This window comes from Guillardia theta (assembly GCF_000315625.1).
Source record: "Guillardia theta CCMP2712 unplaced genomic scaffold GUITHscaffold_3, whole genome shotgun sequence".
Taxonomy (NCBI): Eukaryota; class Cryptophyceae; order Pyrenomonadales; family Geminigeraceae; genus Guillardia; species Guillardia theta.
This window is the reverse complement of record NW_005434671.1, coordinates 693,642-718,728: the sequence shown is the minus strand read 5'-3', so window position 1 is coordinate 718,728 and position 25,087 is coordinate 693,642. Positions and strand designations below refer to the sequence as shown.

Below are 25,087 nucleotides of genomic sequence, written 5' to 3'. Positions count from 1 at the left end.
GACTCAGTTGATGTGAGGCCGCCATGGGGGCCTTGAGATCGTCGGGATATGGGCGTTGAAGCGTTCTCGCAGGTACCTGCGGGCAGGAAAAACGATAGACGAGCATTACATCAACGAATTCCTCACGAAGCTCTTCAAGGGCAACCTTGACAATGACAGCACGGTCAACTTCTACGAGTACTTGGGCTTCGTGGACAGCCAGAAGTATCAAGGTGAGAGCGCGAGGAGGGAACTATCACTGCTCACGGGCGCTCAGAGCTGAAGGGGAAGAAGCTGGAGGCTCAGAGGAGCTCGACGAGCAGCCTGGCCAAGAAGGGAACGAGATCCTGATGCCATCAGCCGTTGAGATCGCTCAAGGGCGGATGAGGTGCTTGTATACATGCAGCGCTAGCTACTTGGACTCATGAGAGCAGCAAGTTCCTCTTGAGTCATCGCGTTAAGCTTGACAAGCATGTCGACAACCTTGTAAACCTGTTTGATCGCAAAGTTGAGGTCAGGAGAAGGAAAGCAATTATGTAGATATACCTCATGAAAGGTGTTGTAGAGTGGGCACGGAGCTAACCGGATCACGTCTGGTTCCCGCATGTCGCAAACCTAACAGATTGTAAAGAGATTGAATGCGAAATGATTTCGAGTCTACCACTCCATAAGAGCTCAATGCAGAAAACATCATCCTGACAGGCCTGGTTGCATCCTCAACAACAACACGTCATCATCTATGGTGACAGTACTTGTCGAAGATGATCGAGAGTTGACATCCCCGCTCTTGCGGATTCTCGGGGGTGATGGAGGTTACATGGCCTTGGAACACATGACAAAGTCAAGCATCTGGCAGCTCGGAGATGGAATTGAAAGGAACGCAAGACTTACCTTGCAGCCTCTGCTTGAACAACATGAGGAGGTATCCAGTCATGATCTCAGACTTGGACCTCAGTGCTTTCATTCCACACTGCCGAGGTATCAACAAGCAACCGAATCGGTCCCAAGAAAGTCAAGCTAGGCACCTTGCTAAAGATCTCGAGGCTTGCAATCAAAGAAACACACTGATCACATTCGAACCCGTTAAGGCCCTGCTCCGCTCCCTCACGAGCCGACCTGAAGGATGGGAGGATTCGACAGTTGGAAGCCTCGAGCCCCCTCTTCAGCCTGCAGACAAGGAAGTTCAACCTTTGACTACAAATCTGTAAGTCATCCAAGCTCTTTCACCTTGAACGGCTTGGTCATATCAAATCTCGTCGAGTCATCGTGGCCCCACCAACCAGCAAACCTTCGAATGACGTTCATGAGGACAAAAAGTCTCGCAGGCTGAGATCAAGAACCTTGGAAGTGTCGAGTTCGATCCATGCTTTTCATGAACAAAAGTTCCGGCAATCGATCCAGGCCCAGCGTTGAGGTACTTGTAGGTACACCTGATGCTCCACCTAAGGTCGGGCTCTTCCCCGCAGTGCGGTATGATGGCGATGTTCAACTCAAGGCTCGTACCAGCACGCAAAATCCACTTCCCATTCATGGAGATGAAGCTCGACATTGCCAACAGCGTGGGCGAGGTCGAAGCCAACCACGCAGCCCTGCCAAGTGTCAGGAGGGAGGAGGAGGAGGAGGAGCAAGGTAGCCGCTGGACAGACCTGTTCGTGGCCTTTCTCTGTGATGGTCTTCATGTCAAACAGCTGCCCAGTATAGTACTGCACCCCAGGAAAGAAAACCATGCAAGTCCGGGCCCCCTCTCTTCCTATCGCGTCTAGGATGTCACTAGTCCTCAGTGTATGCTCCCCTTCCCGCGGCCTCACGAGCACTATGGCCTCCTGGGGATCGAACCCATGGAAGCGCACCTTCACCAAAGCACAGCGTCAGCTCTCGCTCAAACATTTGCATAGTAGGACCTGAGACTCAACGATGTAGCGATCCGAAGGGAACGCCTGCGCTTCCATGATGACTTTGTAGCGCTCCTTGGTGGGTCTGTAGAAGGGGACGAACATCAAGTGGATGTTAGCAGTGAGGCCGTTCATGACGGCGATTTCCTTGTCCTGAGCTCCAACCACACGGGCCATGGGTGACTGCAGAAGGTCATCAATCTTCGCCCAATGTCGCCCTTCCCCTTCGAAATGTCCCCGAACCCCCAGCTTTGCCCATCGGTCCAATTCTTCGTTCACGTACTGCTTGGTCTTTGCAGGCTGCAGCCCCAGGGAGTTCCCGCACATGTACGTGCAGGAGGTTGAGAGGTCAGAGGCGGGGTCAGAGGTCGGGTAGCAGAAGTCCTCGCGGCAGATGACATTGTCGTTCTCGTCTGCGGCACGCCAGTGAGCATGAAGAAGAGCGATGAAAGGAGAGCATGGCGGGTCCCACCAAGGAACTTGGCCAGCTCTTCACTCAGCAGGTCTCTGCCCGCCAACTTCGCGGCCTCGCTCAGCCATGCCTCCACCTCCCCCTGCGTCTCGAACGCTGCATGCTCCATCGACAACCCCCTGCTATGCGCCTGCATGATCCTGGGTTTAGGAGGGGTTTAGCTAGGGGTTCAAGGTTTAGTCTGGGAGTTTAGCGTAGTAGGGGTTTAGCACCCGGGAGTTCAGCGAGAGCTTCCAGGGCTACTGTTTGTGACGAAGCCAGCGGCCGGCTATCGGGAACCCAAGCTCACTGTCAGTGTGACCGCGGGCGGCGATCCGATCCCGGACGGGCGGCGACGGCGCCGGAGCCTCGGAGAGGCCGAGGCCAGTGATCGGACCGTTAGTGAAAACCATGGTTCTCCGAGGCTCAGTTTTTTCATTGAGATCAGTCAGTGTCATAAACCGATGGCGAAAGAATAAGTTTGTGTACAAGCATCCTCTGCGGCTACCACTCGTCGTCGTCTATCTCTGCCTTGTGGCTGTGGAACAGTGCAGTCCTGACCGGACGCAGTGAGACCACGCTCCAGAGCGCATCGAAGACGTAGTAGATAGCTGGAGGAGGAGCAGCTTTGGGAGGGTTGAACAAGTGTTTAAGACCTGGGTAGGAATCACGATATCACCCACAATCTCATGTAGCTTACCTATCTGAATGTCCTTGTCACCAGGGTGAGCAAGGAGCTCCGGGGGAAACGGTCGCGGTGGAGGAGCTTTCCGAACTGAGGACTTGTCTTTGGTGAAGACCGCGTCACTCCAGTCCTCGTGATCCGCAGCCTGAGGGTGAATGTGTTGATTCTGCTCTGCTGGGTGCGCTGGTTGGTCCCTGTTGTCAGGCTCAGGGGACGTCAAGCTGTGATCGACTGCGGTTGCATCTGGTGCATGCCGAGTGGGCCTGTTGTATTCCGTGACGCTCTCCGACGCGTTGAGGTTTCCTATCCGCCCCCCTTCTCCTCCTTGAGAACCTTGAGATTCCTGCGGGTGCGAGTCATGCTCAATTTGTCTTTGCGCATCCTCGGCTTTTTCTTCGGCAATGCTATCCTTTGATTCCAGAGCAGGAGACGTCACCTCATAGTGCAAAGCTGTCACGTCTAGAGATTGATACGAAGCATCGTTTCCCTCGCTCTGTAAGGAGTGAGGCAATCCAACACTTGGGTCTGGTGGATACGCTCTTGAATCCGATGAATTCACTTCTGTGTGGTCCGAAACATGCGGAGTTTCTTCCGCAGAGTGGTTCTCGAGCGGCCTGTTCGGTACAGATTGTGATCCCAAAAGGTGAGTAGATGACGTAGATTGAGTCTCGAGCATAGTGTGTTCCTCAGCTTTCCTGGTTGTTGTGTCTTGAAGATTGGGGTCATGCCGGACGGACGCGACTTGCGAAAGAAATTGATTCTCAGTCACGAGTCCCTCAATGACCCTTTGCAGCGACAACTTCAACTCTTCTTTTTCTTCGAGAAGCAACTTAATCCTCTTCCGAGCTTTCTCCTGTACACCAGTCAAAATTCTCAATCTTCAAACACCAGAATGACTCCGCACCTGTTCGTCTATCAATTTGTATTTCTCACCCATCCACTTTTCTTTCTCCACTGACAGTTCGATCAAAGCACTGGCTTGAACTTCAACTCTACGTTGGAGAGACGTATTCTCCCAAGTAAGCTGGTTCACCGTGTCATAGTCCTTGTAGGATTTTTGAAAACCCGAGCCCGAGTTCGACTTTGGGTGCGAGTTGCTTGTTGAGATGGTGTCATTCAGCGGCTCTTCCTTCCTTTGCTGTGTCAAAAGTCGTATTTCTGAAGCCGATAATTGATCTGAGGCCTTGCTTTCTGAAAAGCCACCGATGTCTCTCAAGTTGTCCAAGAATATTGGTGGGAATTCAGTACTTTTCCTGCGTTTTCGTCAGAGCAGATTGAATGTAACACAAAAACCACTTACTTTGGTAGATCTGAAGGAACTTCGGTCTCTCTAGAAGAATTCAGAAAGTCTGCCAAAGAGTTTTCGAATTTCGTGCTTTGATTTGGCGAGGGTCCCTCAGGACCTGAATGAGGAGGGTTTTCACCGTTAGTGAGAGAATCTACTTGATCGTCACTGCCATTCACTCCCTTTGGTACTGGCTCGATTTCTCTGGACATCTTGGACAATGATGAGTTTAGCTTTCGCAGGTCTGCAAGAACATCTGCAACAAAAGGAAATTCATCTTCCTCCTTCACAGTTGTTGCCGGGGACACGTTACAACATTGAACCCTCAAGACCAAGTCATGTGCTGTTCGCATCAGGGAGTTCATGTTCACTCGTTTCACAGAGGAAGTCTGCGATGCTGACAGTCTTGGATCACATGTGAGCCCAATAACAGCTTGCTCCAACTCTGCAGTAGCAGCAGCGACGACCTTCATCCGCTTATTTCTCTCCGCAAGCCAGTGAAGGACAGTTCCAGGCTTGCTACTTCCGGCGAGACTGATGTCATCCTCGACAGCTTGTGAAGATCCTGCACTTGCAGAAGTCTGTGCCTTGCGTTCTGAGGGATGATTGTCGTGACCATTGGACTCATTTACTGGCCGTCCATCTCCCACAGAAACATCCACTTCGCTGCTAGCATTGTTCCTTGTTTCCAAAGGTACAGACGTCTTATCCACTGACTTGAATTGCTTGGATTTTGCTCTAAATCTGATTTGTTGCAAATTAATGGTCAAGAACGATTTGGGAATTCAAGTTGAATATGCATGGACACTTACTTCTGGAGTTTCTTCTTGCCTTCCTCGAGCTTCCTGGCTCGTTCCTCGTCATTCATTTTCTTCCTATGGAGAGAGCTATGGGCGCAATCAACCTCCTATTCTCCTCGCGTCTTGTTCGTCCAGTACAGCAAGTCAAAACTATTCCGGTTTGGAGTTTCTTCGGGTGCAGGTGAGGGCAAACAGCCTCAAGTGTCAGTCACCCACACGATGACTAGGGCACCATCACTCGTCCTCTCCATCTCTCTTCCTCTCCTGCTCCTGCTCTCGTCTTCTCATCTCTCTTCCTCTCCTGCTCCTGCTCTCGTCTTCTCATCGTCGCGCTACCTCACCTTCTCCCCTCTCCCCGCCTCTTGCCTGCCATCCTGCTGGAATCAAGTTTCAACGGCACGTAACGGAGAGTGCCTGTGCAACGGCTTCACAAATCAAGAAACGGTCTTGAAAAAGAAAACTGTTTGTAACGGATACTCGATCTATTTTGGGGGAGCGAACTCATACCATTTTATGGCGATGGATCCTATCGGGTCGCGCATGCTCTATGGAGGATCTCATCCTGTCTCCCTTCCCTTCTCCTGCCTCACTTCTTCATTACCTTGTCTCTGGATCCTCGGGCATACCTCTCTCCCCGTCTCCCTGCCCTTCACACATGCTCCTCGTGGTCTCATCGTTCCAGCTTCGTACCTCAGTCCCCCCGTGCCTGTCTTCGTTTTACCCCCCTCTGTCGTTCTTCTCTGCCTCGCCCATCATCTATCCCATCCACTTCATCTTTCTCCTTGATGTTTGTTCGCTCCACTGGAACGGAACCTCGTTATATAGCTGGAGTAGCCTTGGAGTCTTAACCAGGTCCTTGGGTTGAGACTTCATTCTGCGTTCCTGTCTCCTCGTCTTCTATTCCTGACCATCTTCAACCTTCCCATGATGTCCTCTCCTAGTCCGCCAGATGCATGTTCGAGCTCACGTTAGGCACTGTAGAACGCTGATGTCACAGTAAGATCCTGCAGTTTGCTTTCACTGAGGATCAGAGAGCAGACGGGCTTTTGTTGATAGAGGATGGTATGATTGCATGCTCGGTCTGACTGTTGCTCTCAACGCAGATGAATCACAGAGTGAACATGCCTCAGCTGTTTCTAGAGATTCTCCAGAGCAACGGCACTGCCGCGGCTGGCGGAAACCAGACCGACTCAGGAGCTGGCGCAGTCTCGTTCCCTGAAGACTATCCCAACTCTGTGAAGCATTTCCTCTTGTTGGGGGCGATTGGAATGTGATGAAGTGCTCGCGCGGCATGTGCAGGTGCTGACGGGGTGTGCTAGGTTCATTGGAGCTATCTGCTTCTACGCCTTGAACTACATGAGAGAGAAGACGTCCCTCAGCCATGCGGTGAAGTTTGTTCCTGCCGCCACAGCTCAGCTGAACTTCTCTAACTGCAGGTCACCTTCTTGCTCACCTGCTCAGGAGCCATCGCCTACTACTCCATGTGGAGCGGCCTAGGAGTCACCTACAAGACCTCTGACACAACACCCCGCGTGATCTTCTGGGGGAGATATCTTGGTCACCTCATCACTTATCCTGTACGTCGCTTGCACTTACCTCATGAGCTCTGACTGTCTTTCTCCTCAATCGTGCAGCTTGTGCTCGTCGACATCTCGATTGTGTTCAAGCTTGACAACGCTCAAATGATCGCTCTTGTTGGCTACGACCTCGTGATGTTCATGGCTGGCTGGATCGGGTCCGTGTCTGTCGGATCTCACAAGTACATGTGGTGGTTCCTGAGCTTCATCTTCGCTGTGCTCGTCATCGTTCAGCTTGCAAGCATCCTCTCTTCCGAGTATGCCACCGACAACTCCAAGGTCTGTCTCACACCTTCCTTGCACTTGATGTGACCGCCCAGCAGATGTTGATCTACATCACCATGTTCGCTACCGGAGTTTTCCCCATCCTCTGGCTCCTCGGATCGGAAGGAACGGCTGCGCTCGGCCTCTCCCAGGAGGTGAGCGTCCTCTTGCTCCGAGAGCCTTGCTCGTTGTGAAAGTTGCTCCAGGTTGGCATCGCCTGTGTCACCGACCTCATTGCCACTGTCGGCTTCGGCCTCTACTTCTTGCTCAACTACGGTCAGACGTGTGTTGGAGGGGAGGAAGGATTTTGACCTGGCTCGTGAGCAGATTCTTTCGGAGTTGAGGAGAGCGAGGAGACTGAGGCTCTCACCAACCAGTATGTTTAAGAGATGTCACCTCATATGATATTCGTTTTATGAAAGAAGTACTGCAAGCATCTTGCTTCACCGATCGATGGGATCATTTCGCTTGAACGTACATGTAATCAATACATATGCATGTGGAACTCAAAAAACTATCCGCGATGTTGCTCCATGGCCATCTCCAGATTAGACACGCTCTTGGAGGGAAAAACGCTCCACAGAACAAGTTCGCGGCAGACCGAGCCATCATGTCTTCATCTTCAGGTGGAAGAGCTGGTTGTGCAGGGCAGACGAAACAGTCAAGAACCTTCCACCTTCCCATCCCTCCTCCCATCCACCTTCCCATCCCTCCTCCCATCCACCTTCCCATCCCTCCTCCCATCCCTCCTCACCTTCTTCAGCGAGTTCGGTCGTTCCACTTTGCTCAAGATGCCCCTACAAAGCAACAAGTTGAGATGACCGGTCGGTGTGACGGCAGCAAATACCTCAGCATGTCCTTGCCCAGTTTCTTCTTCAGTCTCTGGACTTGCTCCAGCTCGACTTGGCTCTCCTTGGTGCGACCTTGGTCGAGATACAACTGACAACAAACTCAGCTTCTGAGCCAATAAGGCGCAGAAAGCGAAGGAACGGGACAAGAAGCGAGGGGGGAGGGAGGAGCGGAACCTGGGCCAACTTGTCATGGCATTCGGCTTCTCTGACCAGCAGCTGCTCCGAACTGCAAGCGACCAGGAGGTCAGGAGGCGGCAGAAACGTGGAGGGCCTTTGATCCTACCTCGAGTTCTCCTGGCAGATCCGGAGAGCGAGCTTGAAGTTCTCTTCTGCGCCAGAGGTGCTTCCAAGGTTGAAGTTGCACTTCCCCAGCAGCAAGAGCGCCTAGGGAGCCAAGGTGAGGGGGGAGGCACGATGGAGAGGGGAAGCAACCTGTGCTTCAGAGTCATGGTCCCTTTGTGAATGCGCGATGTCTCGGAGCTGAGAGATGTAGTCCGACACTCTCGAGTAGTCCTCCAGCTGTCGCCAAGTGAGAGAGTCAGAGAGCGGAGGGGGTTCAACGTGAAGTACCTGAATGTACAGAGCACAGAGATGCTCCAGACACTGCTTGATCGCCGCGTTGTCTTGCAGCTCCTTCTTGAGGCTGAGGCAGTCTTGCCAACACTGAGAACAAGTCACAAGCAAGTCACGACACCGAGGGGACTCACTTTGATGCTTGCGCGGGAGTTGCCGAGGTACGAGTGGAGGTCAGCAAGCGAGCGCAGGCACTTCGCCTCCCCGGCCAGATCCGAGGCTTCTCTCCGCAGCATCAAGCTCTGTTCAAGGTAGACCACACCCTGAGGCGAGCTCGAGCTCAGGACCCCCATCTCGAGGAACGTCTCGGCCATGCTCCGCTTGTCGCTCAACTCCTTGAAGATGTCCAGCGCTAACCTCAACTTCTGCATGCCCTTCTGCTGCTCCCCCTTGCGGCACAACACGATGCCGGTATAGAGGATACACCGCGCGATGCCCTTCCTACTTCCTATCTTCTCGAACGCCTGTAAGCTCTGAGCGATTTTCTGCAAGCCATGCTCAAACATCTCTGCCGACGGTTTCGTACTTCCATCCTTGCGAACGCTGGCAAGAAGGCCCATGCGACATCGGAGATTTGAGATCTCGTCTATCTCTTCGGCAGCTTCAAGCAGTTGCTCTGCTTGCTCGTACACCTCGTGACTTCGATCAAACTTAGAGGCCAACATGAAGACGTTTCCCAGCTCCCCTAAGCACTGCCCCAGCATGTGAGGATCGATGAAGACCTTGTTGTTTCCCAGCATCACTGTCTTGGCATACATGTCTCTCGCTCGCTGCAGCCCTTCGATTGCTGAATCAAGATCTCCCGCCTCCATGTCAATCTTCGCCAACAACATGTCAGCCTTGGCATCATCCAACGCTATGCCGTTCTCCATCGCAAGTTGTCTTGCCTGCTCCGTGACTTTCCTGGCGGTTGACAGTTTGCCCACAAGTGTGTAAGCATGGGAGAGACGACGGAGACATTCAGCTTCTCCCTTCCTGTCCCCGACTTTCTTCCGGATGGCGAGCGACTCTAGTAGCTCGTCGATGGCTGCATACGAGTCCCCCAGCGACAAGTCCGTCTCTGACAGTCCACACAGAGCTCGGGCCTCTCCCATAGAGTCCAGCTGCTCCTTGCAGAGCTTGCAAGCTCGTTGATAGTGCGCCTTTGCTTGCACGATGTCGCCCTGTCGGCAATGGATGTCGGCGATGTTCATGAGGCACTCGGCTTCAGAGGACGAGATGAGGCTCTGCTTGCAGAGCGCCAGGGCTTCTTCCAGGCACTTGGTGCACGCGCTCGTATCCCCTCGAGCATAGTGCAGGAAGCCCAGCAAGGAGACGCACTTGGCTTCCCCGCACTTGTCCTGCAGCTCGATGCAGATCGAGAGAGCTCGTTCCAGATGCTCCGTCGCTCGCTTGTTCGCCCTGATCTTGGAGTACATCTCTCCGAACGCCATCAGGCACTTTGCTTCACCAGCTCGATCACCCGACTCGTGCGAGAGGGCCAGGGCTCGCTTCAGAGCCTCAGAGGCAGACGGCAAATCCCCCATCTCGTAACACGCGCTGCCCAGCACGCAGCAGGCGTCGACTTCCTCTCGCCGAGAGTTCTCGAAGTTCTTGCTAATGAAGACTCGCCTGTCGACGTTCTGAGAGACTAGGGAGAGGTATTCCTCCAACACCTCAACGGCACTTCTCATGTCCCCACTGAGATACAGGGCGCAGCCTTTTCGTTTCATCGCAATCTCCATGCCGTCCGTGTCGTTGAGAGACTCTCTGATCTTCTGACACAGGTCGAAGGCCTCCACAGCTTTGTTCAGCTGCTGCGTCTGAATGTACATCTGACCAAGGACGTTGTGACAATTTGCTTCACTCTTCTTGTCGTGCCTTGTCTTGTAGATTGCAAGGTTTGTCTCATGCTTTTCGATTGTTTTGCGAGCATCTTCATGCTGCTTGAGAGTCATCAAAGTCGACGCCAAGCTGCTCACCCCCACTACTTTCCCCGGAGTGTCCTCAACGGCGAGATATTGACCACCAGCACCTCGAGAGAGAGACGCCATTGCCCGTCGCGTGTCTCCGATTCTGGAGTAGGCAACACCTAGCTGATTGTGGCATTCTTCAATGCCTTCCTCGTCCTCCGCCTCTTCTCTCAGTGAAATGCTCTGCTGGAACGCACCCACGGCCTCCTCGTTCTGATTCAACGCCAGTTGGCAGATGCCGATCGAGTACAAGATGGAGGCGTAGTAGATCAGGCTCTCAGTCCCTCCGTCTCTCCAGGTCTGGTCGCTTTCGAACCGAGCTACCGCATGAGCCAGGGATTCAAGAGCCCCCGCAAAGTCTGCCTGCCCTATTTGGATGTTGGCGATCCGTTTGTGACACTCTGTGACTCCGTCCAGGTTTCCGAATTCTTCCATGATCCCCAGGGCAGCCACGTAGTGCTCCATGGCGAGATGCTCGAGTTTCTCATACGAGTCTCCCAGTTTCAAGTGCAGCTGCGCCTGCTGCTCGAGATCCTTCGATTCTTTTGCGTGCTCCAGCTCCAGCTCCAGCTGCTCAGTGACACTTTGTATGTCTCTGTCAGGAAAGTACTCCTGCATCAATTGAACACAGCGACTTGCTTGCGACGCGTCTCCAAGTCGGATGTAAGCTGATTTCAAGCTGTTGAGGCACATGGTGGCTGATTTGGAGTCCTTCAAGGAGCGGAAAATCTGAAAGGCTTCATCGAAGAGCTTCACTGCTGTCTCAGTGCTGCCGTTGTTAAAGTTGGCAGCTCCCATGTTGTGCAAGCATTCTCCTTCTCCCTTCTTGTCGCCAAGTTTCTTCAGAATTCTCAGTCCAATGTCGTAGCATTCAAGCGCTTTTTCAATAAGCCCCAACTGCAAATTTGCACTTCCGATGTTGCAGAAGCAGGCGGCTTCATCCTCAAAATCCCCGCACGCCCTGCAGACCAGCAAGGCTTGTTCAAACATTTCAATCGCTTTTGCAAAGTCTCCTTGATCAGCATAGCATGCACCCATATTGAGTAGGCATTTACATTCCCTGACAGAGTCTTTTCCCCGCTGCATCAATTCCAGACAACTCTGAAAATATCTCAACGCGCTTTCTTGGTCCCCCGTCTGATTGTAACAGACTGCAAGATTGTTGTAGCTCTCAGCTATTCCCACCTTGTCTTCCAGCCCTTGTCTGATTTCAAGCGCCTCTTTGTGACTTTCTAGACCATCCAATGCCTTTCCGTTGGCAACCATCAACTGCCCGATAGCTGATATGGCATCTGCAAGGCCGTACCTGTCGCCGTGCTCGCGTCTCAGGGCGATGCACTTGGTGTAACTTTCCTCTGCCGCCATGAAATCTCCAAGCACTCCGTGGGCATTGCCCAGCTGAAAATAGCATTCTGCCTGCCCTCGGTGATCGCCGAGATGGTTTCTGAGCTCCAGACACAAGTTCACCTCATCGACAGCTCGTTCATAGCGCTTGAACGCCATGTGGCACTCGGCGAGTCTCATCCGGATGTTTGCCTCACCGGCTCTATTGCCTTTCTCCTTCCATAGCCCGAGGGCAAGATTGAACGTGTGGACAGCGGCGTTATCCATTTGAGCAGCCTGGCAACAACCCATTTGCTTCAGGCACTCTGCCTTCAGAGGCCATTCCTTGTGTAGGGTATCTGCAACAACAAGGGAAGTGGTGTAGTACTGGATGGCTTCCTTATGTTCCCCAGCAGCTGCCAAAGTCCCCCCGATGTGCATGTTGCAAGTAGCAATCTCTGGCTTGTCACGCGCTTCTGTCAGATACCTAAGGGCATTCTCAAAGCTTTCTTTTGCCTTTTCATTGTCCCCTTCATCGTAGTAGAGGAGACCAAGTTCCTTGTAGCACATGGCAATGCCTTGTTGCTCTTCCATTTCCATGTTGAGCTTCAGAGCTTGTTCAAGTGATTTCAACCCTTCAAAGAACTGTCCTAGCTTTCCTTGCACCATACCAATGTTCTGGAGGCAAGCTGTTCTGTTTTTGATGTCTCCGAGCTCAATGAACGAAGTCATGGCTTGTCGGAGAAACTCAAGGGAGACGGAGTATTCACCGATGGCAGCATTAGAGAGACCAAGTCTGTACAAGATTTCGTGATCGGACGAACCATCTCCAACCTCTTGCGACAGGGTCAAATACTGCACGTAGCATTCGATGGAGCGCAGGTGCTCTTCCAGGTGGAAGCAGACTCCCCCTAGACTCTCACAACACGTCAGCAGCGCATGCTTTTCACCCTCAGACTTCCAAATCGCCATGCTCTGTTCGTAATATTCGGCTGCTTTGTTCAGATCACCCAAAGAGTAGTGAGCCAGCCCCAAGTTGTCCAAACATTGCGCCTCCCCAACTTTGTCCCACGTCTCAACCTGCCATGAACATAAGACTCCATAATCTCTGGAAACTGGACCCACCTTGATCGGTAAACACTTCTCATACGCGATGATCGCTTCTTGCAACTCACCCAGCTTCATCAAAGTGTCGCCTGTTCATGGGCTTAGCAAGCAAGCGGAACGAATTGACAAATAAGCAGTAGACCTAAGTTTTCGTAGCAAATGGCTATGCCATGATCATCTTCAAGCTTTTCGAACAATTTCAGCGCGGATTCAAATTCATAATATGCTTCTTGAAGGTTGGAAAGCGACAAATATTCCAGGCCAATGCGAACTCGACAACGAGCTTCGCCGGTCATGTCATTGATTTCTCTTTTGACAACCAAGCTCTTCTTGTAGTGCTCAACCGCCTTTGATGGCCTCCCCATTTTACTGTAAACGTTTCCAAGGTGGTCAAGACACACAGCTTTGCCAGTGCTGGAAGCAGCATCCTCCTCAGGCAAGAATTCGAACCACATCAAGGCATCTTCAAGATGTTTGACTGAAGCCTGATTGTCGCCAGCTTTGAAATATGCAAGCCCCAAGGAAATGAGTGCATCCACAATACCATTGTCATTTCCTATTTGTTTTTGCAATTGCAAGCAATGTTCAAAGGATTGCACTGCTTTTCCTGTATCTTCCATCCGAATATAAGCTGTTCCAAGGCTCTTGTAGCATTCACTCTGCGCAGCTCTATCTCCTAGAGCGATTCTTACCGACAAGGCTTTTTCATAATGTTCTGTTGCAATCTTGAAGTTCCCTAGTCCATAAAACACTAAACCAAGACTGCAAGGAATATCAGGAGGACTCAATCTTTAAAAATTGCATACCTCTCATGACAATCCGCGCATCCACGTTTATCATCTATCTTTTCACGGACAGACAAGCATCGCTCAAAAAAGTCTATTGCCAGCTTGTTATCTTTCTGCATCTTGAACACATTGCCAAGGTGTTGCAAGCATACAGCTTGGCCATGCAGATCTGCACTATCCTCACAAATCACGAGACTTTGTTCAAAGTAGTCGATCGCCCTCAGGTCGTATCCAATATCACAGTATGTCAATCCAAGCTTATTCAGCGTTTCAGCTAAACCAATCTTGTTCCTTGTCTTCCTTCGCAGAACCAGACACCTTTCGAAAGCCTCTACCGCCTGGCGCACTTCTCCAGCATCGTAATATATAGTGCCAAGTGTGAAGAGGCAGGTGGCTTCGAGGACCTGGTCCTCGAGGTTCTTACTCAGTTCAAGAGCACGTAAACAGAACTCAACAGCCTCGTACTGCTCGCCGTTTGCTGAGGAGGTCAGAGCCAACTTGATCTTGGTTTGTGCCTGTGCTTGCGCATCTTCGCCTTGCAGATCGTCGCACTCCTTCAAGCACGAGAGAGCAAGAGAGTGACACTCTTGCTTGTTATGCGCACAAGCGAGATTGGACAACAGAATGCGAGTACCATCTTGGTCACCTTCCACCCTGCACAGCTCGAGCGAGCTTTCAAGGCATTCTATGCCCTGCGGATCCAATCCCATCTCGCAGTACAAAATGCCCAAGGCATTGAATGCCTGTGCTTCGCTGATTCGGTCACCAGATGACTTGGCGTGATCTATCAGACGGAGATACGTTTCAGGTTTTTCGCTTTCTGGATTCGAGAATCGCTTTTGTTCCTTCTTAACTTGTTCCTGCTCCTGGGAGACGTAGTCGTTATATTCGGGAATATTGAGGAAGCTGTGTAGTTCTGGATATGCAGCAATCTCGGGGACAGCAAGAGCATCGTCCAGGTAACGTTGTAGCTGCTTTTTCCTCTCATTCACGAACTCAGGTTGCAGAGCGTTGAATACTTTGTCAGGAGGGAACGGACATTGGAAGTTCTTGAATTGCTTCTTGATCTTTTGGTCTAACTCTTTGAAATCGCTGAAACGTTTGCAAACTCCCTTCACACTGAACGCTGTCTTGGTGTGCACAAAATACACGGTGAAGGGCCTCGAATACGGACCTCTCGTCTCGGTCTTTGTGATGACGGATCGAATGCCACTTTTTCTCTCCTCATATTTCAGGGTGTGAGAGTTCCACGTTTCAGCCCGGAAGAAGTCGTACTCGTGCCATGCTTCGTCCCTTCTGACCAGAAACTGGAACTCAGAGGACGGGGGATTTGAGGGGAACACGCTGAGGGACTTGAACTCGAAGTCCTTGTTCGTCTCAGGAGGCATGAAGGAGTCTCCTCTTGTTCCTCCGGGCTCGGCACTTTCTCCGCCTCCTGCCTGCCCTCTGCCTCCCTAGCGGTGGCCCCGTCGCACCGCTCCAGCCATTTCTGCTTCCAAATTACGTGATCGAACAATCTGACGTCACTTTTTACTCATCTAAAATTGGATAGACATTTTTGTACCCCTACCCCTGAATTGCTATCAGTTTGAGGGGCATGGTATCAAAAAAAATAATTCGATCCACCACCCTTTCAATGCATCGGAATTAGAGCTCCCGAGTCCGCCTCACTTCATAGTTTTCGGGCGAAACTGGGTCAGAGGGGGTAGGCGGGGAAAACATAAAATGATTGGTTTTTATGAGTACGGGTTGTCCAAAAAGCATCATAAGGGGTGGAGGGAAAGGGGGGTAGTGGAAATATTCCATGAGGGGTGGAGTTTGCGTGCAATGGGAAGGTGGGTAGGTTTATCAAAATTAGCCCAGATCATATGTAATTTTACCATAATATTTGAAAATCTCAGTTTACAAAAGAAAATTCACCAAACTCTTGAAGCCAAAGGGATGAGTAATCCAAACGGGGTGGGTGTGGAGGCCGAGGGGAATAGTAGGGGTAGGGTAGAGCAAGATAGGATCAATTGGGTGTGGGGTGGGTAGGAGGTAGGAGGTGAGCTTGAGGGTACCGTGTGGGGACCCCCAATCTTCCAATGAAATGGGGCCGAATAGGAGGTAGGGTGATATGTTTGAGTTGGGTAACTCACACACATGGGGTACAGGGTCCATGTGGTTTTAAAGGGGGTTCAAGGAGGGGGGTCGACGGGAGCGGACTCATGGGGGTTGAGCGATGGAAGGTGAGGAGGAGAGGCTGAGGGTGAGCAAGCAGAGGGAGAGAGAGAGCAGGGAGACAAGGAGGAAGAACAGCAGACAACGCTTGGAACATTTCCCTACCTCTTCGAGCTTCCAACAAGCCCACTTGAACCTCTGAGATGGTGGTGGCCTTGAGGGCAATTTGAGCAAATTCTTGGTGATCTGCCTTTGGCTCTCCTTGATCGTGAAATAGGACGAAGATGCTGCTATCATTGGTTATGCTCAGCTGGTACGCTCAGAAGATTCTCGGAGTTGATTTTCTCTGACTTTGATGCAGGACAGTGTCAAGTTAGGAACAGCAGAGGCTCGGCGCAGAGTCGATTCTGATACTTGACATCTCATGCGGTAGCCAAGCTTTGATGTGTTGAAATACTGGCAACTTCTCCAAATTTAATTGGAATTTCGATAAGGGCTTTATTTTGAAGTGGTATGGTGGTTGAGTTGTCTCAAGATATGAAGCTGGCGTTTGCCATGGTGGCGCAAAGACGTCTGGGGGCTTCTTCGATCATGCATGGCTTAGATGATCTTCTAATCCATAAGATTCTTGATGCGGCGAGTGTCAAGACAAGTGTTAGGCCGATGCAAGCTGGGGAAGTCTTTGCAATAGAGGAAGCCGGGTTAGAGCCACGATATGTTGCCATCGTTGACGACGGGACGATCGCTGTCACCAGTTATGGCAGCCATCAGGTCATGATTTATAGTGGAACAGATGGGACTCTACAGAAGACGTTGGGCTCGAGAGGAAATGGCGATGGACAACTTAGCTTTCCGGTCGGCATTGCGATCGATTCGCATGGACGTTTTGCTGTTGCCGATTCTAGAAATCATCGAGTGCAAGTTTTTGCCAAGGATGGGGGAATGGCGTGTACAATGGGGCGAGAGGGCAAGGGGGATGGGGAACTCATGTATCCTATGGGAGTTGCTTTCGATGGAAAACAGAACATTTTCGTGTCAGACTGGGGTAATCATCGGATACAGGTCTTCGCAGCGGATGGTACCTTCCTCAGGACATTCGGGAAGGCGGGAGATGGCAATGGGGAACTTAACGCCCCAGTTGGCGTGGTTGTAGACAAGAGCGGGAGAATAGTTGTGTCTGATTGTCAGAACAATCGCCTGCAGGTCTTTACTGACGACGGCGACTTCGTGTGCGTTTGGGGGCGGCAAGGAGAGAGCGAAGGGGAATTCAATTGCCCCATGGGTTTGGCATTGGATGAGGCGGGAAACATTGTTGTAGCGGATGCTAAGAATCATAGGCTGCAAGTACTTGATGCCAACGGGAGGTTTGTGCGATCAATCGGTTCTAGTGGCTCGAAACTCGGTGAGTTGAACGTGCCGGGTGGAGTTGCCGTCGATGAGAGTGGAAATATCGTTGTGGCTGACTGCAAAAATCGGAGGGTGCAAATATTTGCTCCCGTGCCCAAGAGGCAAAATCATCGAGTCTGAAGGCTTGACCGTTTTTTACACTGAACGTGCACGATGATCTGCTCAGATGTACAAAACTTCGCGATACAAGGTTCCACAGGTTGGTCTCTGGAGTTAATCTCTATTTTTTGAAAGGACATTGTGAATTGTATTTCCCTTCCGATGCGAATCTCGGAGTTGAAGCTGTTCGTCGATGTGCTATCTTCTGATGGACCAAAGCATTGCAGCCATTGCGCTTGTAACGACGAAGAATCCGTTCGCTTTGTTTTGAGAATGTTGCTTCACCTTTTCCTCAATATTCATAAACAGTTTTAAAAGAGTCTAAACGATACAATTATTTACAAATCTTTCTCACTGCTGTGATCGCACTTTGCTGCGAACTTTTCTTCCAATGCCGAAAGGCTTAGTGCTAGTATTCAGTCCACCTGCAATGAAGAGGTATCTGTCACTCAACCCCTTGTCTATCTCTGATATCATTTGCCCTTGAAATCTGGTAACAAATCGTTCATGGACAATAATGAAGGTTGGATGACTAACCTGTGTGCAAGAACTCCGCTACTGAGAGCATATGCAATGTCGGATGTAAAAGAATCATTGTGTAGGTTTGCTCTAAATTTGTTGAAGAATCCATTCTCGTCATGGTCAGGAACAACAGCCCAAATACTGCTCTTTTTCTTCGCTTCAGTGATACATTCTAAGACTTCGTGGTTCGAACTCCGTCCACAAAAGACCAGAGTCTCAGGGTCAAGCTCGTCTTTCCAGCAACGACTACTCCTCATGGTTAAGCTCATGCTGACATCTTCTTTGCTCCAAACACCGTTTGCAGCATCAATGACTTCACAGAAGGTGCTGATCCAGCTGCCGGTGCTCTGCTCAAGTGAGTTTCCTTGTATGACCTGCCTGAAGATCAGAGAGTTTCACAGCAGCCTCAAACAACAATTTCAATCTTGGGGAAGCGGCATTTGAGCAAGAACGGAAGGAGCCCTTCAAGGCATGATAAAATGATGATCTTTCGACAAGATTGCACCCTGCGTGGTTAAAAAATCATTTCTGTCGTGCGATAGTGCATGACGTCACCGCCCAATCGCTACAACGAGGTCTTCAATGAGCTTAAACAATTCGCCACATACAAACACGTCGAAAACCTTTTGCTTTTCAAAGGGACTGCTCGACATGTCAATCATGAAACCACGTTTGAGAGAAGGGTATCCACCGCGAGTTGATGAGTGCGAAAGTTTCAGGGATTCCAAAGATTTGTGGTATCAACTCTGACAAATACTTGAAAAATCTTGCTTTTGATACGTGAGAAAGGTCTGCATAAGTCTGTAGCTTAAAATGCATCAATGCGAGTAGAGAAGCTCGGTAGAAGGACCACAGGAGAGGCGGCATCGATGGAAGGGAAAGTCTTCAAGTCCAACCAATTCCATGCTGCAACGATCTGACAATAAATTTCATCACAATTGATGGGTTAGAACCTTTACTTCTAATGCTACCTGACTCTCTGTGATTAGTTCCACGCCGTCGTTGGGCAGCGTTTCATCCCCCCGATATGAGCTCGCTATGCATCGCTTTATTTCTTCCTTGGTCAGAACGCCCTCAGCAATTTTGAACGAGGCAGCGCATGAAGAAATTATGAGAGGGACTGCTTTGAGATTCATCTCGTGCTGCTTTCCTTGCTCGTGCTCCTTCAGACTCTTTAGGCGAGCGAATGAGCAGCCACAAACTTCGCACGAATACTTGAGTCCTGCATGGCTGCCTCGCTTCATATCGCTTGACATCAAGAGAGAAGACATGGTTCGAGGTCTGGGAGCAAAGAAGCACGAGGAGGAAACATGCCTGCTCTTCGTGCTCAGAGGGTCGAATGCACCATGCAGGACGAGGAACGCCATTAACCCAGCCCCTGCCGCCATTCCGAAATGGGGGCCAAGGAGACCTTAAAAAGGGCCCGCCTCGGTGCTCAAAATTCAGTTTATCCCTGGTGAGGGTCGGGACCCGGGTAGTACTCAAAGTTAAGTTAAAGCCTGAAAGTTCCAGTTGTACGAAGACAATCAGGGTAAAGAGGGTCAGGAGAGTAGAGGAGACTTGACCCTGACACTAACGCACGGGCCAACTGCACTCACTTAGTGAGGGCCTTCAAGCGGGAGGTAACTTCTCTGTAGGCTCAGACTGCGACACAGGCTCCCCCGTCTTTAGGCAGACTTGTAGACTATGATCCTGATACTGAGTAAAGCTAGTCAGTCACCCACGACACTGCGGGCTAGTACCGTAGGCGGCGGCCCAGGCCTCGCCCGCCGGGCTGGGCCCCGGGGCCCGGGGCCCCCGCCGGGGCGCCGAGGCCCAACCTCCGAGCTGAGGGGGGCCCGTCGCTTCCTGTCAAGGTTGTCAAGATAGAAACTGGCGGCATGACAGTGAAGGAGAAGAAGGCTAAGAGAGGAGGAGGGGGCTGAGACGAAGATGCTGGGGGATGCCTGCCTGACAGCACGGCTCCTCCTTGCTCTCACCCTTTGTGTTCCCGGTCGTGCCAACGATTTTTCGAGTGCCAGCATGAATCAAGATTTCCCGCTGACCAGGGGGCTGAACATTCTGTCGGTCACTCTCGCATCCAACTTGAATATCCAAGGTAGTCAGGGTTCTGCTGTGTTCTTCAAGAACATGCAAAGCGTACGATCAGAGAAGACGGTCGGGATTGAGGCGTCGGGGAGCAACATCGGCAGCAGTCTGTTCTCAGGCGTCTATTGGGAAGGGGATTTGCTGGTGTTGCCCTTGAAGTCCGCGCAGAGCATCGCTCAGGGCACGACCTATGCGTTCTCTCTTGTTGTTGTCAACCCAGCGACTAGTCAAAGCGCCCCTTCTATCTCCATCGCTGCAAATGGCTCAGGGTCAAACAGTTTTCAACTGGTGACAAGCAGCGCCTTATCTGTCTATGGTGTGGACTTAGGAGGAATGCCGCTGTACGTGATCCAACCATACTTCACCACGGCAAGATGATCTGCTCTTGACATGCTGGTGTCTGAAGGTCCTCTACAGGCATTCGTATCTCAATTCGTCCCTCTAGTCGGCGTGCTCAACACCATTTTGATCCAGCTGAAAGCCAACTGCAATATTCCTGCAGGATCTGTTCTGAATATAACAGGTGATTTCAGCTCTGACCTTGTTATAATTGTGCTAAGATCACTTCATCAGGGCTATATAAAGCTGGGAGTGAGAATACAAATTGTCTGGAAATACTTTCAGATTCATATTCATTGGCTTACTTTGGTACTTGTGGAGTTTTTATCCAAGATCCAGGAATTCTACAAGCAGCAGTTAAGTTTGATTTGAGCTCTTCGAATGTATACACACTATCTTTCAGGGTAAACAAACAGTCCTCAAGGAAACTAGACTAACACCTGTCATAGATTCTGAACCCGGATTCTGCACAGACATCTCCAGTTGTAGCGATCGAAGGCACCCTAGTTAGAACTGACGGTCGTGGGAACTCGTATTTTGCAAGCGAACCACTAGAAAAAGACTTCTCAGACATTCTTGGAATTCAAGGCGGAGCACAAATTTTGCTTGTTGAACAAACTGTTTTTGCCATCAAAGAAATAAGGTATGACCATGTTCTTCGTCGCTTCTTGCTGAACTACATCCAGCCAAGACAATCCTTTGGCAAAGTCAACAAATAGCATCAACATTCGCTTTTCTGCCACCAGTGATATGCCAGAAGCTTCAACAATCACAGTGTCCGGTCTCTTTGAAAGTGCAACTCCCACTGATATGTCTTTCCCTGTCACAACAACTAATTCGTTCTACGTTTCCAAAGGTGTTTGGTACAGCAATGGGACTTTGATCCTCAAAGTTGATTTCTTTGGTGTTCCAGCCAACTCAGAGGTCCTGATTTCATTTGACTTGGTCAATCCAAACAAAGAACAATCATTCTCTACCATCTACCTTGGAGGCGATGTTAAAGCTCTGCAAAGTACAACCACTTCATCATATCTACGATCAAGAATACAGACAGCCACCCTAATTGCACCAAATACGGCAATTTTTGGAGTTCCGAATGGTTCGAATCCCTTGGAAACAATATTTCCTTTTGCTGTCAAGAATATTTCGCAAAACACGTCTATTCTACGTGAGGTGAACAGAATCACAGTTCAGATCATTACAAAACTCGATTTCCCCACTTCACCTACCTCAAAATTTACGATACAAGGACTTGTCAGCACTGCATCTGAATCAAGCTCCAGCTTTCCGATCGCATATCCCGACGGTTCCAATGCTGACTGGGGAACGGTTGCCAACTGGCAGCAAACGTCTGGAACTTTGATTCTCACTCCAACCTCGAAGATCGTTTCCGGGAAGTTGTATACTTTCTTCTTTGACATGAAAAATCCCAGCCAAGGACAGTTCTCCCCGGATCTTTACATCGCGGCGTCAACGGCCACTTTGTTCCAGACAGAAAACTTCTTGATGGACAAGGCCTCGGGTGTGGATGCGCCTCTGTTCATAACCGACCTGAAGGTCAAGACCATCTCACAATCCTCTACAAACCCAGGGGCCGTGGGCAACGTGTTGACCATCAACTTGCAGAGTATCTCTACTTTTACCGCGTCAGGGGGGACGCTATATTTCTCCATGTGCTGTTTGAAAGGTGCTTCTTCGCTATCGCTGTTCAATCCTGCAATCTTTCAGGTCTACTCGTGGGATACAACGAGTGAGTGATCGTTGTAGAATTATTTCTGACAAAGGCTGACAGCATCGTCAGGTTACCAATTGGTATTATCAACCCAGCAGGATTTCCAAGCAGCCACAACCTACACAGTGCAACTGCAGATCACGAACCCACTGATAGGGCAAGAGTCGCCCAACATCACGATTCAAGTACTGCGGGACTCGAAGATCATAGTTGCAAAGACAGAGATGACGAAGGGAGACGGGAATACTGCACCGCTGCTCATCAACGAATTTCTGAGTAGAACCATCACGCAGTCAAGCTATTTCCAGGTACCTCTCCTCAGTGCTCCACTCTCAGGTTTTTACTCATCCTTTCTTGTCGGGTCAGGGGGCAACAAACACAATCACGGTCAGGCTGAGCACAAGGGCGTCCTTATCAAGCACTTCGTTCCACACGGTCGTGATCTGCAATCTGATAGGGGCAACCACCGCGTCAACGCAGACCCTCACCCTCTCTGACGTAGGGGCATCTACTTTCACATCCGATTTCTCCCCCTTAGGCAAATGGTACAATGGAGTTTACAAGGTCAACAACAAAGACCTCGCAAGCAACTGCCTCGCAATCACCGTGTTCCGTACTACTGTTGCGCTCCAAGAATATGCATTCTCCTTTGTTCTTGCAAACAATGTTGTCGGACAAGATGCTCCTGAGATAGACATATATCTCTTTCGAGACTCAAGAGGCGGGCTGTAAGCGTTGAGTTGACTCTCTTGTGCTAGCTGAATCCGTTTCCTTCAGTCTCTGGTCACAAATCATGACGAGCAGGATGATATCTGGATCTGGGAACCTCGCTCCCTTCCTGATCGCCGGGCTTTACTCTGGATCTGATTCGTTTCAATCTACATCATCGCGATCAGCATCGAATAATATCACCTTGAAGTTTTCTTTCCGGTCTCTTTTTGTTTTCGGGGAAGTTCATCTTTTTTGACCCTTGTCTCATTCCAGGAATGCCTTTGAAAACACAGGCGTTATTCTCATCTCCAACTTTTCCGGTGCTGTTTGGAGCGGCAACTCTGTTGCCCTTACAGACAAATCAACTGATTCCAGATGTAACTCTCAACGATGCAATCTCCACTTTTGTAATTCCGCAGGAACACCTGGGTTTGGTGCATGGGACAACAGCAAGAAAGAACTATCTCTGTTTGTTTGCAATCAAAGTATTGGCAATTTCACATATCATCTTTCATTCACGATACAAAATCCATCTACTGGGCAATCAGCTCCAACACTAAGCATCAATGCCTATCAAAGGCTCACAGCTGGAACCATTGTAGCGAGAGTTGCACTAAATTCCCAGACATATCTGAATGCACCGCTCGCTATCTTTGGATACCAGATAGCAAAAATTGGTCAGAGTGATACAAACAGGAATGTCATAAATACTCTCACTGTCACCTTACAAATATACAATACGTTTGGAGTTTCTTATCCCTTTGCCAACGTCACACTTAAGAATCTGTACGGGTCATCTAATCCCAAGAGTATCGATCTGTCTTCTAGCACGTTGTGTGGATCGACGTACTGCAATTTGCTGTTTTCAGATGCTGCGAACAATACAGGAAAGGCGGACTATTCCAATGCCTCTAACTCCCTGAGCTTCTCGGTGAACCGGATCATCTTCTCAAACTTGGTTATGATCTTCTCTTTCACTGTGTACAACTCGCCCTTGGGTCAAAGTTCCCCCCCAGTAGTGATCAACACCGTGGGATACAATTACTTGGATGAATTTCTGATGACTAAAGGCCAGGGAAATGAAGCTCCGCTGTTGATTTGCAATTTTGACATTAAGAAGATTGGTCAGAGCACAGGTCATTTGATACATGAGACTTTTGTCGTACATATTGACATGCTTATGCAGATCACAAAGCAAGCCCGAACAACATAACAGTCACCTTGCAGAGCAATGTTGTGCTACAGGCACTGAGCACCAGCATCACGATCGTTGGATTGACAGGAAGTGTGACGTCAAACACACCTTCCCTGCCACTCATCTTCATACGTTCGGGGAATGCTTCAGATTTTGCAAAATCTGGGGCATGGAACTCGTCATCAGGCACTTTGACGATACAGCTGTTGAAAGATCTGCAAGCCAACGTCTCGTACGTCTTCTCCTTTCAGCTCTTGAATCCATCCCTTGCTCAAGATTCTCCCCCTGTCTTCATAGAGTCCAACGGTCCGATTGCGATCCCCAAGGATCTCATGGAGAGTGCTCCATCGCTTCAGGCGCCTCTCAAAGTGTCTGGGATCGGCACGGCATCGATTTCACAAGCAACTCCCATATCGCTTCTGTACAATCAGCTGACTCTTCAGTTCTCAACGACCACTGATTTCTACGAGTCAGATAATTCCACTGTAGTGATTGAAGGACTGGGGAATTATGAATCATATCCAGTCGGAGCATATCCCTTTCTCACTGTCTCAACCAAGCTTGGAGCTTCCTCCAGTGATTCCAATGTATTTTGTTACGGGAAGTGGCAAGTCACGAACAAGGTGAACTACTTGGTTCTGTTCCTCTGTCCTGGACAAGTAATAGGTCAAAACGTATTGCACACAGTTACAATTTCAGTTCAAAATCCAGCTTTCGACCAAGCTCTTAATCCTGTACGGATCGCTTTCTTTGGAACCACGTTCCTGGACTACCAGAACTTGACCAGGCCCGGAACGACAATTTATGGCATTCTGAATGCAACAGACCCTCCATTGGTGGTATATCCTTCTTTCAGAAGTATATTGCGACAAGCCACACCAATATCTAGTGAGCCCAACACCATCACCGTCAGCCTCAAGCCCAACGTCAACCTCGCCTCAAGCGATCAGTCGCGCATCACTATCAGCAATCTTGCTAACGCCATCATCCCCACCAGCGTCCCGCTCAACGCCGTCAGTGGGGTAGACCAGGGCCCAGAGATCTTCGGGGGATCGGGATACTTTCAGGGAGGAAGCTTGATACTGGCAGTAGCAGCAGGTCAGACGCTGAGGGCGGAGGTGCAGTACGCGTTCTCGTTTGCTCTGACCAACCCAGCGTCTGACCAAGCGTATCCATTCGTGAAGATCCGTGCAAATGGAGCTGTGAATTATACAGAGACGAACGTCGGAACTCTGAATCAGAAGGTGCTAGGAGTAACGAACGGGTCCAACCCGCTGCTCATAGTAGTCCCTCGCTTCGATGTTCGT

The 25,087-nt window shown here is 50.2% G+C and overlaps 6 protein-coding genes across 6 annotated transcripts; 3 read left to right on the top strand and 3 right to left on the bottom strand.

Moving 5' to 3' along the window:
* Positions 1-387: 387 nt before the first annotated feature.
* GUITHDRAFT_156870 (hypothetical protein) lies at positions 388-2,198 on the bottom strand (the record flags this gene model as incomplete). Its single annotated transcript, XM_005841410.1, has 12 exons — positions 388-471; positions 526-594; positions 680-683; positions 732-801; positions 871-949; positions 1,005-1,043; positions 1,096-1,146; positions 1,207-1,267; positions 1,320-1,409; positions 1,483-1,568; positions 1,626-1,829; positions 1,881-2,198. 12 exons carry the CDS (start codon positions 2,196-2,198, stop codon positions 388-390), a joined length of 1,155 nt encoding a protein of 384 aa, XP_005841467.1.
* Positions 2,199-6,320: 4,122 nt separating this feature from the next.
* On the top strand, positions 6,321-7,368 carry GUITHDRAFT_150025 (hypothetical protein). Its single transcript, XM_005841409.1, has 7 exons — positions 6,321-6,362; positions 6,412-6,478; positions 6,529-6,669; positions 6,727-6,948; positions 6,993-7,088; positions 7,140-7,209; positions 7,261-7,368. Coding segments are annotated over exons 1-7 (657 nt in total). The 5' UTR covers positions 6,321-6,360; the 3' UTR covers positions 7,320-7,368.
* Positions 7,369-9,169: 1,801 nt separating this feature from the next.
* GUITHDRAFT_59871 (hypothetical protein) lies at positions 9,170-14,000 on the bottom strand (the record flags this gene model as incomplete). Its single annotated transcript, XM_005841408.1, has 5 exons — positions 9,170-9,384; positions 10,945-11,862; positions 12,583-12,693; positions 13,020-13,501; positions 13,546-14,000. Coding segments are annotated over 5 exons (2,181 nt in total), but the record flags the coding sequence as incomplete, so codon positions are not given.
* Positions 14,001-16,350: 2,350 nt separating this feature from the next.
* On the top strand, positions 16,351-17,214 carry GUITHDRAFT_63622 (hypothetical protein; the record flags this gene model as incomplete). Its single annotated transcript, XM_005841407.1, has 1 exon — positions 16,351-17,214. The coding sequence occupies one exon, from the start codon at positions 16,351-16,353 to the stop codon at positions 17,212-17,214; it is 864 nt and encodes a 287-aa protein (XP_005841464.1).
* Positions 17,215-17,887: 673 nt separating this feature from the next.
* On the bottom strand, positions 17,888-18,986 carry GUITHDRAFT_99965 (hypothetical protein; the record flags this gene model as incomplete). Its single annotated transcript, XM_005841406.1, has 7 exons — positions 17,888-17,961; positions 18,011-18,089; positions 18,131-18,221; positions 18,271-18,357; positions 18,407-18,516; positions 18,566-18,631; positions 18,687-18,986. 7 exons carry the CDS (start codon positions 18,984-18,986, stop codon positions 17,888-17,890), a joined length of 807 nt encoding a protein of 268 aa, XP_005841463.1.
* Positions 18,987-19,647: 661 nt separating this feature from the next.
* Positions 19,648-20,181, top strand: GUITHDRAFT_132202 (hypothetical protein; the record flags this gene model as incomplete). The annotated part of the gene is made up of 1 exon (XM_005841405.1): positions 19,648-20,181. One exon carries the CDS (start codon positions 19,648-19,650, stop codon positions 20,179-20,181), a length of 534 nt encoding a protein of 177 aa, XP_005841462.1.
* Between the last annotated feature and the right edge of the window lie 4,906 nt (positions 20,182-25,087).